At 45.7% G+C, this 14,475-nt stretch overlaps 1 protein-coding gene across 1 annotated transcript in view; it reads right to left on the bottom strand.

The window, feature by feature from the left end:
- Positions 1-976: 976 nt before the first annotated feature.
- LOC142591137 (nucleoside hydrolase-like) overlaps positions 977-14,475 on the bottom strand; it is a 206,230-nt gene continuing 192,731 nt past the window's right edge. Inside the window, exons 3-5 of the mRNA XM_075703515.1 lie at positions 9,403-9,697; positions 6,726-6,862; positions 977-1,334 (exon numbers count right to left, since the gene is read on the bottom strand). Of these exons, the coding sequence (XP_075559630.1) occupies positions 978-1,334; positions 6,726-6,862; positions 9,403-9,697 (789 nt within the window). The 3' untranslated portion in view covers position 977. The remainder of the gene's footprint in view (positions 1,335-6,725; positions 6,863-9,402; positions 9,698-14,475) is intronic.

The raw sequence follows: 14,475 nt of genomic DNA, 5'->3' as shown, positions 1-14,475 counted from the left end.
TTGGCCTTCCTGTGCATACGTGGGTGGAGCCACCTACTTAACCTGGGGGCTTTTGCCCTCGGGCCGTAGTTTCTCTGGACCAAAATAAAGTTCTTGCCGTGCCATGCCATGCAGTGGGTCTTGCCTAGCTCCGGTGTTAACAATATATATTTAGCTCGCCTAGACAGATGCTTGTAAGATCATTTCGAGGCATCAAATGTACGAAGAAGTGTTTAGGTGTGTGGATAATTTTATAGTGCTTGTTGACTGCACGCTTGACCATTTTCGGAAGGAGAGTGCTAACGTTCTATATATATGTAGTGATCTTCTTCACCCCCTCGAAGTAACAGTTGAATGGCCTTTCGATGGGATCATCTGATTTCTTGAAGTTCCGACCACCGGTTGTGCTGGTGTTACAACCGTCGGACTTCTGTCACTTCACTCCAGCCATTCGAAACTAGTTAAAACAAGCATAACGAATATGTGCTTGAACAAGCGTCAAAGAATCCGCCCGCACTTAATGAACCAGAGCTTTAGGCAACAGGTATGACGCTTACATGACATCGCCTATTCAATGAACTTATTGGGGTCAGGAGCAGAAAAGCTGCTCAAAATCCGCTGAAGACCGGGCCACTCTGAAACCCTAACCTACGCAACTTCAGATAAGCAAGAACATCTCCGTAATCCTCTACGTTTATCAACTATAGCATAACCTTGAGCAAGTTTCGCTCCGTGTTAACACAAGGATTGTCTTTTCACGGCTAATTAGAAGCCTTTGTAGAAACACAGATCCAGAAAGGGAAGTAAAATCCGAGGGTCAAGAAATGCATAGGAATAAGTTCGAAGGCATTCATGGTAGGTATGCCGGGCCGTTGGCGTAAAATTTGCCGCATACATGACACGCAGCTTGTGTGGCCGGATAATCGCCGCAGCGATTTGTGATACGAAATAATGCTAGCAGTAAAAGGCGCTCGTTGTTCAGACAGTGGCAGTTCTTTTTAATCTCGCACTCCAGTTCGGTTGAAAGTGGCATTGAAGTACTTTACGACCAAGTCGACATTGAAGCTTTCCACGATCGTCACGTTGTGCTTCACGTGCTTTAGGTGCCGGGGCTCCCACGAGTGGACAAGTGTGCCTCTGGTGAACATGCCGCACCTCTCGACATCCACGCGATTCTGCAGAGTGTGGTTGACGCTGGCGGGGACCGCTGCTGCGAGAACAGCGAGGAAGTCTCCCACGGGGAAGCCGTCCGGACTCAAGTCTCCGCTCAGGCAGCACTGAATAGTGAAATTCGTGGTCTCCCGCAGAAATCTCTGAAGCGTGCCCGTCTGGTTCGTGATGCTGTAGAAGGTGTCCTGAAAGTGGGAGAGGCAGAGTATATTCATAGTGTTAGATAGGGAGGCCAACAATAAAGCGTCTGGTTGGGTGTACTCTACACAGTGGAAGGACATGGAGGGAATATAAAATAAACAGAACGCCTCATATGCTGTGTGTTTGATGAGGTTTCCCTACGACGCTTGAATATTTCGCCGGCTGTCTTGAGATCTCGGAAGAAAGAATCACGTTAAAAAGGTATCATCGTATAAAGAATTTTCTTGTGCGTTTCTGAGAACGCCCTAAAGCTTTTCAGTTATGACGTATGCCCTAAAACAAATCTCTAAGGTGTTGCACAACTAATTAAACGCAACTGATTAGATAGCTAATCACACTTCAAAAAGTAGACCATGCAAATGAAGACGACTGCGAAGAGCATGTCGTTGTTCTAACGTGTACCACTCTATGTTTAAAATTTGGTTCTAGTTACGTTGCGGGTACTACCCGTATTGTACCGAGGAGATTACACCAGGGGATAGCGTGCTATATTCATTAACTATTCTCAGACCACGCCATCTGTTTCGCGAATTCACATCGTTCTCTTCATCCTTTAGCTTCCCTTTTTGTTTTCGAAGCTTTTTGTCTATAGCAATATACAGGGTGCCCCAGCTATCATGCAACCTTTTTTTTTTAATATGAGGGTCATTCTGCGTGAGGATAATGGAGTGCATATTGTTCACAGTCAAGTGGAGAAGCCGCAGTAATACATCTGTTGACTCAACTCATTTTGTTATTTAATGCAATTTGCTTTTTCTTTAATTGTTGCGCTGAAGTTGTGCAAATATTAGAGTAACTTGAAACTGGCATGTTTTCAGCGAGGTACTTTTTACCCGTTTATATGGGGGTGCGCTGCTTCCTTGGTGCGGGTGGACGGTTGGTCATGTGCGTGATACATCTTTTTTTTCATTTTTCGCGGTCTTTCTTTATCAGTCCGAAAAAAATTAATGGTCAGAAAATTAACTGGCTGGAAGCATGACGGCTTTGTTTTCTTCACTATGATTTCTTCATTGACAGCACGTCTTTGAGTGCATTAATTAGGAATATTCAATTGTAAATAATTAATAAACTGGCTGGCATGAACAAAAATTACTTCATTTTCCTCACGTAAAATGGCCTTTCTTTTTTTGTTGAAACCTGATGTGCGATAGCTGGGACATCGTATATATTGATACGTGTACTTTTTTATTTTTTTCGGGTGACCGCTTTTCACCATCTGACAAATGCTATCGCTCAGCGCGGGACGCGCCCGCATGTATTGGAAGTTTCTCGAATGTTATCGGGGACATGACACGATAACAATTGCTGAATTCGGTACGTACATGAAGGGAGAACAAAAAACTTGTGCAGCAGATTCCATTCTCCCATTTCTATGCGTTTGTTAAGACGCTACGCAGGAAATAAAGTGCATTTTCACGTTTGCTTCCTACACCTTTGCGAGTTGCTGCGAGACGACATAGCCTTTTGGGTTCTTGACAATTTTCTTTTGTTGAATAGCATACAAAACTCGCGCGTACGGAGGAGCCTAAATACTTTCAACCTCGGCAAGGGCAAATGACAAGACAGCAAAGTACCCGAAATTTCAGCGTTGTGCTGAACGAGGTACCGTTCAGTTGCATTTTCTTGATCTATTGTCTGTTGTCGCCGAAGCTTGTGTAATCTGATTGCATGTGCGACGCGAATTGTGTAGAACTTTCTGGAAGACGCGCGGGCAGCAGCGATTACGGTCGAACGTTCTATGACCGATGTATAAAAGCCGACGCGCTGTATAAAAGCCGACGGTTGATTTTCGACGTCATCGAGGATTCGTTAAACAGCAGCTTCAAAGCATCGCATACATAAGTGAAGAGTGCGCTCTACCCCTGCGCCAGAGCCCTTACCTAGTTTGGGCGCGAGAACGTGACGTGCTGCGTACGTAGCGTGCGTAACGGCGTTGCGTACGAAAGATCACTACGTTCTGCGAAGTGCGCTTGTGCAGAACGCAACACGAACGGTACGTGATGCGTACGCGGCCGCTGCGTACGCACGCATGCGATTCTTGCGTGCGTACGTGGGCAGCCTTGAGTGCTGCTCTCGTGGTTCTCGTCTGTTCAAGAGAGCGCGAGACAAAAGAGTTTCCCAAAATGGCAGCGTCAAAGGAAAGCGACCAGCGGACGGCTGTACTTTTCAGTGGTCTACGATTTGGCTTTGCTGCGTGAACGTGCAGAAGCCATTCCCGGATCCTAGACGGCGGGAATCCATAGCAAAAATAGGAACCTTGTTTATGAGAAAATTTTTAGTGTGTGCTGTTTGCGCGAAAGGCTCGACCTGCTTTTGGCGCAGTTCGTCGCAAATGACCGCGCCAGCCTCGAAAAGTAAGTACTCGGTTCTTATTTTTCTCGATATGATTCATGTATTTCATCCGTATTAAAGGTAGAGTCTCTTAAACGCCTGAATATAGTTCGACGAAGCGGGAATTTGCCCACAAGTTACATCACGTTAGCGAGATCAACAGAGTCTATATAGTTCGACCAACGCTTCGACTTACTGGTGGACGCGGCCAATGTGCTCCGACGCGTCCGGGGTCTAAAGCCTGTTTCACATGATGCGATTTTTGTCGCAGCGGAAGTGCGATTTCTGTCGTTTGCGATGAAAATCACAGTCGCACTGCCAAACCCCCGATTTTCGGCTGCGACCAACCGTTGGTCGCACAATCGCACCGTCGCAGCGGTCGCTGCGATTTTCCGTCGAAATTGCGTGGAGAACTCTCAAGGAGTTATTTCGCCGGATTGTTTTGGAAAAAGGCGCCTCGCACGACAAGTACGATGCGCGGAGACGTGGATTGCTGAATTCGGTACGTACATGAAGGGAGAACAAAAAACTTGTGCAGCAGATTCCATTCTCCCATTTCTATGCGTTTGTTAAGACGCTACGCAGCAAATAAAGTGCATTTTCACGTTTGCTTCCTACACCTTTGCGAGTTGCTGCGAGACGCATAGCCTTTTGGGTTCTTGACAATTTTCTTTTGTTGAATAGCATACAAAACTCGCGCGTACGGAGCAGCCTAAATAATTTCAACCTCGGCAAGGGCAAATGACAAGACAGCAAAGTACCCGAAATTTCAGCGTTGTGCTGAACGAGGTACCGTTCAGTTGCATTTTCTTGACGGTTTTCAAGCGTGAATTTCCCGATGCATCTTGATAGGTTATTTTACCTCACTTATTAAATTTGACAGAGCAAAAGTGTAGGATATGGTATGAATTTTCTACGATAGCATTAAATCCGTGCCTTGAATGAACAGCGTCGTTAATTTGTTTTTTAATATTACATAAATGTTAAGTTGCACGTCTTCTCTAGATATTCTTTTTTGCACAGAAACCAATGAACATTGAAATGCTGCGGACTTTGTATCTTTACTGCACCTGTATCAACATTTGCTTCGAAAGGTCATTAACTCTGCAGCTAGTAAATTAAGTAAATCATTCGCTTGCTATAGTGGCACAGTGGCAACGTACCCTCCGGCACCGTCATGTAAAATTCGTGCAACAATGCGAAAAGCAGGCAAGCAACCTGTTCTTGTGGGGCTAAGACAGTAGAAACGACACGTTAAAGAAAAGTAAATCAAAACTGTGCAGCGAAGTCAGCCAGTTGCATCCCTTCCTGTGAAATTTTGAATCTTTTAAGTACAAGCAGTTCTCGCACGTTCAAAGCTGATGTAGGGTGCTGAAACAGTCATGCCTTACATGTTTCTAATAAGTTTGTGATCAATTTGATCACATATATTAGTGTGTAAAACCATATAACGATGTCCACTGTGATTATTTATAAGTAATGACATACCGTGCTACTTGCAAGAACATTTCACCCAGGGAGTTTAGAACAAATTTCTGCATTTCAGCTATACACAATATGTGGTTTATTCAATAAAGGACCACAAACTGCTTTTTTGCAATGGCAAAGTTATGCAAAATTTTACTTACATACAAGCAAGAAAAAAAAGTATAGGCAAAACTATTGGTCACTGTCCACTGTGGCTATAGCATTCTTCTGCTAACACAAGGCGAGGGGTTGAATTGCCAGCCATGGAAGTTGCATTTTGACGGAAGTCATAGGTAAAAAAAAAAGCTCTTACACTTAGATTTAGTTCATCGCCTTTTATTGAACCCTTAAACTTCTAACTACTATTGCAAAGGGGCTACCTCGCGGCTACATTCGGATATCGCGGGCGCGCAAAGAGGAAGCGCGGAAACACGCACGCTTGCAGTCTTGGAGGGACGCGCTTGCGTGCTGGCGTCGGTCTCTACACCAGGGGTTCACCGCTAGACGGGGAGAAGGGTCGCTTTGCTACGCGCTAGCGCATCCCGCAATCTTTTGCTGTTGACTGCACGTAGGAATTTCGTAGTACTAAAATCCCTGGCGCGACACGCGCTCCTGCGTTCCGCAAAGCGGTTGCGTGCTGTGTATACGTATCGTCATGGCGCCGTACTAAAACTCTCTATTGTAACGAGCATGTGACGCCGCCTCCACCCCCCCCCCCCACTAGCTGGGCATCAATCTTCGCTAGCCCGCCAGGCTCAGTGGCCTGCCAGGCTCGGTGGCCAACATTGGTCAGCGCACCACTTGAACACCGACGAGCACATGCATCTGCTCGGCGGTCAGTCATCGTTTATCACCACCACGCTGTGGAGCGTCTCTCTACCAGAGAGTGCCTCGAGCACCCCCTCCCACCCCTCGTCCACGAACCAGGGCGGATTGTCATGGTTATCCATGGTTCTATCTGCTGTCTGTCGTCGCCGAAGCTTGTGTAATTTGATTGCACGTGCAGTGAGATCTGTGTAGAACTCTCTGGTAGACACGCGGGCACCAGCGATTACTCTGGAACCTTCGATGACGCATGTATGAAAGCCGACGCGCTTCACCGGCAGGTCACATTTTCAGCGATTGCCGACTGTGTTCGCCGTTATCTTTAAATTTTGAGTGTAACTTGCTTTTGTGGGCACAGGTTCCCCCAATAAAAAGTGAGTCAAGCGAGTGACAGTTTGCTATGGTGTTTCTTGACTGTCACTACCGCATGACTATATATATATATATATATATATATATATATAAATATATATATATACATATATATATATATATATATATATATGTGTGTGTGTGTGTGTGTGTGTGTGTGTGTGTGTGTGTGTGTGTTTATGTTAATAATGTGCATGCTCTACAGAACAAGAATATGAAAATTGTCTATTGGGTTGCAGTTGAACATATGTGCGTGCACAAGACCTTGCTTGAAGCACAGGGTAGCTGGCACAGTACTCCTGCGCCATCAAATTTTTTTTTCTTATTGCAATAAATAGTAGTAATTAACAGCACGCCTTGGCAGCCTTCCGAATACTAACCCACGACACTGGTGCGTGGAGGCTTGCTTCCCAAGGAATAATAGTGATGGGACATTCGGCCCTTTGAAGAACAATAAGCGCTGCCTCAGGATCCGTTAAAAAGTTGTATTCCGCAGAAGGTTGGACATTGCCCATCGCTGCAGCAGAGAGAAAAAGAAGCAAGAACATTATGGGGATATTTCACTGTACTCTTCTAGGTGTGGAGGCTGATCGCCGTACAGTCGGCAGCAAAAGTTTACGGGATGGGTGATCCACGACAAATGGGAATTCCTGCCTGTAGTCGAACAGCTGCGCCAATTGCGCCAAACAGCGCCGAGAGCGGCTCCGTGCGCCATCCTGCGCCGGAATGGCATTTCAGAGGAAAATTGCGTCGAGCGTGCTCCAAAGCCTACATAACTCCTCCTTCCTTCGATGTTTCGCAGCTATCAAAACTTATATTAAAACCAAAGGCTCGCTATTGTCATCATCACAGATGGAAGCAGAAACCTGTCCATACAGTTTGTCACTATATAGTGAGAAACTACGGGCCTGTCGAAGTCATCCGGTTCGTCATTCGGACATTTTTCCTCTGTCGGACGTATAGTGTAATGCCGCTATGCCGTCTTGCTGGCGCTTTGTTAAGCTCTGTCAATGTTTATGTATAATAGCGGGGCTTTTGGAAAACAGCCGCTGCGATCAGAATCGCACGCGGTGCATGGTTAAGAGTGGTATTGGCGAATGAGGTAGAATGTGGTACACGGCGAGAGCCGCCACTTCGACGGGTTCCGCCATGTTCGTTGACGGAAAATTTTGCGTCAAACTTGGGTCGCAGCGCTATGTCGTTGGGATAACGTCACTGATGGAGGAGCAAAATCGTATGTGCGTCTAACGCATGCGGAGTGGCTCCGACGCTCTCTTCTTCCGCCGCATGATCTTTGTGGCCCGTATTCGTAATGTGCATGACATGACATGACTATATTGCATGAAGCCGTATTCAGTGTAGGCGTATACTTGACCGGTGAGCCATGTTTGCCCACACGCCATGACTGTCACACTATGCCGCATCCTGGGCTAATAAACAGGTGTTTATTGACGCTCTGTCTGTGGTGCCATCTCTGTGCCGTATCGATGAACCCGGCCGTAGCGCCCTTTGTGCGTCGCGGCGTGGAGGAAGGTCGCGTCCTTTTCTGGGCATGCTTGCAAGGTTAGCCTTGCGCAAGCCCTTCTACACAACATATCGACTATATCATCAAAAATTTGCCTGGTATATGGTAAGCGCACGCGCGTCGGAGCCTGCGCCAAAAATGCCTGCTGCTGCGCCAAATCGGCATTTTGCCTGCGCCCGGACCTGCGCCGAAAGGTGAAATGGCTGTTCCACCACTGCGTTGCTCCATTGAGCTACGAAACTCATAGTTCAATCTGTCAACGCGCAGGTTACCAGGACTACTGCATATTGAAAACTTAAATTCTAGGATAGATCTGTATAGAATTTGCGGGAATTCAGCTTTCCTTGCCAATCCCGTGTCCTGTAAACTTTTCGGCCGACTGTATGTTTTGTCGCATGCACTCTGCAGGGGCTATCTTCACCATGGCGCCCTATTTACGGCAATATATTGTTACGTGTAGAAAGACACAGACGGAAGAGGCGACTTACAGGTTATTTACACTAACTTACACTGGACTGGAGCCAGAGCAATAAGCCGACATTCGCTCGCGCCAAGGGCACAGACCCACTTGATCGTCGTTCTCTCGGCGGCTCGTCTCTTGATCATCGCTCGTTGATATAGTAATATTATGATGCACACGGACCACAGGTTCCCACTGACCATGACATTGCAACCACGACAGGGGCCCATCATACAGCTTTCGCGGTAGTGCTAGTGAACAGCCGTCAAATCTCATGATACCAGGCTGCTCGCTTGCTCGCTAACTAACGAACGAGCAAGCTAATTAACCAACTAAACAAGCCTAACTAACTTACTAATTAACTAACAAACTCACTCGTTCACTCACTCACTCACTTACTAACAAACTCACTCACTCACTCACTCACTCTCTCAATAACTCACTCACTCATTCACTCACTCACTCACTCACTCACTCGAGGAGAAGCCTAAAGGGTATGACTGTCTTGCTTGTAGCCGGACAATAACGACATTTCTTTTTCTTCGGTTTTCTTAGCCCTGAATATCAGTTAGTGCCTTAAAAGCAGAATAGGTGGCAGTGCGCCGACCTCTTCCGAACACAATCTCTATGCTCTGCCAGGTCAAGTAGAGCAGTGGCCATTGTGCCATGTTGATAGGAAGTTTTGGCAGGCTATCGACCACCTGTCTGTCGCCTGAGCTCTCTACATTTTTACGCAACCTCAATTTCTTGTTACTTAAGTAGAATGTGTGTCTGTGAGAGACAGAGAGCGAATAGAGACAATACAGGGAAAGTAACCAGAAAGAAGACTCACTTGCAACCTTGCTCTGGAGAACTGGAAAAGTGACACACAGAGATTAGAAGAGAAAAGGACGGGTAGGAAAAACGGAGATGCAGCGCACAAAAACCCGCAACGGCACACGTCACTGCATCTCCCAGGCCCGCATACAGAGAAAACAGGAAGCGATCTAAGGCTCCAGTTGCCTACATAGTGCATGCGCACGTTGTCGCATGCTGATGGGTGCGAAGACGAAAGGTGCATGCTGTCTCTCACCATAAAGGGTTCCACCCAGGATGTAGACGTGCCGGATGTTCTTAGAAAAGTCGGGCTCCATGAGCATCGCGATGGCCAAGTTTGTCAAAGGGCCCGTGAGGACGAACGTTAGTTCTCCTGGGTTCTCTTTCGCCATTTCGATCATTTTGGCGTAGCCAGTCTGGGAACCATTATATGGGTTGCTCGACATCGGGTACTGCTCACTGACGTTTCCGAAGTTGTCGGGACCGAAGTATCTCTTCTCAGCTTTCCCATAGCCATCGATCGATCGGTCGGCACCTTTGATAACCGGCACCTGCGAGAAGAAGTTGCCAATAGCGTCGTTACCTGTTAAAGAAGACGCTTTAGCTCGGGTTCTCCTGTCTAAATACATGTGAAAGGAGAACTAGTTTTTCTCGGGAACTACTGCACCAAGCCTGGCCAGATTTATTTATTTAAAAGAAAAACCTAAAATCTAGCGACTGTTGGTTTGAAATTTTTTTGTTTGGGTTGTCAATTTTTACTAAAAGTTAGCAAAAACCGCAAATTTTCAGAAAAGGAAGCTATCACGTTTACAATTCCGTATCTCAGCATTGAAAAGCGATATGACAATTCTACGAATTGCATATCATAGTACATCTGAAGTGGACAAAATTGACATGAATCTCAATATATTCAGCAATGTATAAATACAGCTTTTTCAAGACCCTTGTACACAACGTAATAAGTTCAGGTAATATATAAATTGACGTACAGAAATTATTCGCTTTGGATGATCTAATGGCTACCGTTAATAGAACCGCGATATCTCTTTTTGATGCTTACCTATGAATTTGTAAACTTCGTGCTTCTATTTTTTTTCAGACTCTCGAATACTTGAAGAACATTATTGAGGCCCTAATTCGACGTTCCGCTTCCAACAGTCCCTAGAATTTGACTATCTCTTTCAAATGCAACCAGTTTTTTTTTTAAATGGGTCCAGGGGTTATCTCAGAAAAACGTTCTTGCGTTTCACGTGTATTTGAATAGGCCGCGACGGAGTTGGGCCCGAGCTAAAGCTTCCTCTGAATACCTGTTCGTTTATAAATGAGAAGCTGTGAATAGGCTGATGTACAATATGCCCGAGTTGCTCCGTCTGTGCCTGCCCTACAGTAAACCGTTTATAAAGTGATATATATATATATATATATATATATATAGACTACAGGAAAGGCAGGGAGGTTAACCAAGCGCACATCCGATTTTCTGCCCTGCACTGGGGGAAGGGGGTATGGGTATGAAGAGACAGATGACAGAGAGTAGATAGTGATTCTGCTTATGGCTGTGACGACTTCAGTTTCACTCAACGGCCCGTGGCCTTTGCCTGTGGGCTGTGAACAGCATCTTGAACGAAATATATGTTTGTATATACTCTTGCCATACATCAATGACTCCAAAGACTCCAAATCGAAACGCTTGAACAGTTTAGGCTAGTTAAGCATGTGGTACTGAAATTGGTAGGTTTAGCCCTAAGACCGCGCGGCCACGATGAGATACGAAAAAGCTCTCCTAGTTGAAAAGTCCACTTGATATAAAGGTCATGGTATAGATAACAACGGCGAGTGATCATGATAGCGCTCGCATGTGTAAAGCCACAGCTGTTTCCATAAAACCAGAGATCGATGTAGCATAGCATATCGTGTCTACCTGTCTTTTGTTCTTTTTTGTCCCTCCGGTGTTTCCCGTTTTAGCGCTAAAAGCATACGACTTAGCAAGAGCAAAGCGACCTGAACCAAGAATGCATTACATTTTTCAATTTGGCACTCAAACTGAAGCACTGCTGATGCCAGCGCAATACGTAAATTATTTGTGTTTTCGCCTATCTTCTGCCCTTTTTGTTATGGCAAAAGTTTCTAAAACTTGTGAGTTGGAGTCGTTGCGTATTTTCGGACACCATGTGCTCCTTCTTTTTTCAATAAACACTCAATGGACGTCCAACAGGCGCTTTCGAAATTCGTGTCACCCATGGCAGATGCAGCAATGCCAACGGTGATATCGATCACCCGTCGTCCATTTTGTTTTCCCCTTGGCATGTAAATGAATATCTCGTGGTAAGACTGGCCTGCTTGTTATGCTGGAAGTGTAACAGATGTGTAGCTCAGCTTACTATAATGTTGGACATTATTTCCAGCATAAAGAATACCTTTCTGCTGAAGGAATGCAGAGAAAGCTTTATGCAAAGTAACACCTTTATATAGTGTTCTATTAAACTCGAAAATAACGAATGTCTAATACGAATGGTTTCCAGGCTTTCCGTGTTGGTTGGTCGTATTATTACCAGTCGTTCACTGACTGATTGATTGATCGATAAGTCTAAAGCAATACCAGCGCTATGAGCGAGATCACAGTGGAACGTACCGGATTTTGACCCCCAAGGTTCCGTTACCAACCAGGATAACGTGTGCCTAAAACTCGCTACAGGGGTATCAAACAAATATTCAGAGAAGAGACACATTCTGGGAGCCTGCACCGCAGCTTCGAGCGACGACCTGGGCCACCTATAGTTGGATGCCTCGTCCAGGGCGAAATCGACACGGGGTAAACCAGTCGGCTCTCCGCGAGAGGGAATTTCGGCAATTATTGGGCGTTGTCGTATGAACGAGAGCTTTAGAGAAAGGATGAGACAATTGTACACTATCTACATTACTCCTTTTAAGCGCTGATCAAGTTCGTCGAAAATGTCTCGTACGCAATATAGGCGCGTCCCTGGTCGCCTGCGTGCGCAATATTCCGGTCCCACGATGCTGGAACCATTTAGAAATAATGCTATATTACGCTTCCTACCGCGATAAGCGAAACCCACCCATCGCGGATAAATCACGGGAGCTTTTAGGCGTATAATGTTCATGAAACGTGGCTTAGACTGAACATAGGAGAGTGTGCGTGTAGGCAAGTTGCTGATTCATGATCTTGGGAAGTTACCGCAAGCAAAACACGAGACTTGAACAAAGGGACAGGACACGAAGCGGTATTGACTACTCATGATTTAATGAAACAAACGCCAAGTCTATATAGATCAGACACATGTGTGCAGCCGAAAAGCAACGTAAAAACCAATAAATACACAGAGTGACCTTATACAGGGGTGCGATACAAATACTATATAAATTTACTGTACAAATACTATATAGCCTCTTATATTACGAAAAGGCATTCGATTCAGCATTCATAGAGGTATTACATAATCAATAAGTACAGGAGGCTTACCTAAATACCTGGGAAAATATCGACAAAGATTCCACAGCTACCTCGATGCTCCACAAGAAAAGAAGGAAGGTATCTATGAAGAAAGGGGTCATGCAAAGAGATGCAATCTGTCCGACGCGGCTCACTGCATGCTTGCGAGAAGTATTGCGAGAGGTCTTTGGTATAAATGGAAGCAGCATTTCTAACGCTCCCTTTGCCATCTACTACCACCACCGAATAAGCATTTTTACCATTAATCCATGCGGCGTCAACAAACGCAGACTCCTCCTCCTGATCCTTTGCCTCTCGCAACAAAGCCCTAGCTCTCGCGACCCGCCTCCCTACATTGTGCACGGGGTGCACATTCCGCGGAAATGGACGAACCATGATATTTGCCCTAAGGTTCACGTTCAACTCGTGTAGGGGCGCCCTATCGTGCGACACAGCCACCGATTCTTCAATTGATTGTAATATATACCTACCCGCTGGTGTACCTAGCAACCGCTCCCTCTGTGCGGTACGTTGAGCGTCAGCAATTTCATCTAAAGTATTATGCAAACCCAGTCGTAACAACATATCGTTCGACGTAGTCATAGGCAGACCAAGCGCAGCCTTGATGGCTTTTCTGAATAATGCTTCCAATTTATTTTTCTCCCCCCTATTCCAATTTAGCATAGCTGCCACATACGAGAAATGACACATAATGAATGCGTGAACTAAGCGCATCGCACCTTCTTCTCCTAAACCCCTACGCCTATTAGAGATCCTTCTTATAAGTCTTATGGCCTGCTCCGTTTTCTTGGTAATACGCTGAATGGTTCTAATGTTCGATCCGTTCGCTTCAAGTACAAAACCCAGGACCCTGATTGCTTCAACTTTGGGTATCACCGACCCTTCCCTAGTATGAATTCTAATGCAAGGCTCAACTTCCGGTACCCAACCCCTCGGTCTACGACCTAGCTTCTTAGATTTGAAGATCAACAACTCCGACTTTTTAGTGGAGCACTTGAGCCCCATGAGACCCAGGTACTCCTCCGTAAGCGTTACCACCTGCTGCAGCCTAGCCTCAAGCTCTCCATCACTACCACCGACACTCCATATAGTAATGTCATCCGCGTAGATAGAATAGCCAATATCCTGGACAGTGTCCAGTCTATTAGCCAACTTCGACATCGCCAGATTGAATAACATAGGCGAGAGTACGAATCCCTGCGGAGTACCACAGCAACCCAATTTAACGACTTCCGATTTTATCTCCCCAAACCTGAGACATGTCTTTCTATCCGTAAGGAAAGCCTTGACAAAATTGAAAAGCCGCTGCCCCATATTCAAGTCCGATAGCACCCATAGAATGAAAGAATGTCGGATTTTATCGAAAGCTTTTTCCACATCAAATCCAATTAGTGCCTTAGTATCCCTTGTTCGCCGGTCAAGGATCTGATGCTTAATCCTGATCATAGCATCCTGAGTCGAGAGGCCGGGCCGAAATCCTATCATCGAATGCGGAAAGACCCCATTGCCCTCAACATAACGCGTTAGCCTATTTAAAATGGCATGCTCAGCGACTTTTCCCAAACACGACGTCAGGGAAATGGGTCTGAGATTTTCAAGCCCTATGGCCTTCCCCGGTTTGGGTATCAGAACAGTAGTTGCCAGTTTCCACTCTTCCGGGAAAGAGCCTTCCTTCCATAGGCAATTGATCTGCCGCGTAAGGAACTCAATTGACCCATCGACTAAATTATTAGCATTTATTCGTAATGCCATCCGGCCGTGATGCCGATCGACCATTAAGATTCTGCAGCGCCATCCTGATATCACTTTCAGTAAATTCCACGTCCATAGCTGCATTTTCGTCTCCACTATATTTCA

Source organism: Dermacentor variabilis, chromosome 8, assembly GCF_050947875.1.
Source record: "Dermacentor variabilis isolate Ectoservices chromosome 8, ASM5094787v1, whole genome shotgun sequence".
In the NCBI taxonomy this organism is placed as follows: domain Eukaryota; kingdom Metazoa; phylum Arthropoda; class Arachnida; order Ixodida; family Ixodidae; genus Dermacentor; species Dermacentor variabilis.
This window is presented reverse-complemented; position numbering and strand designations above follow the sequence as displayed.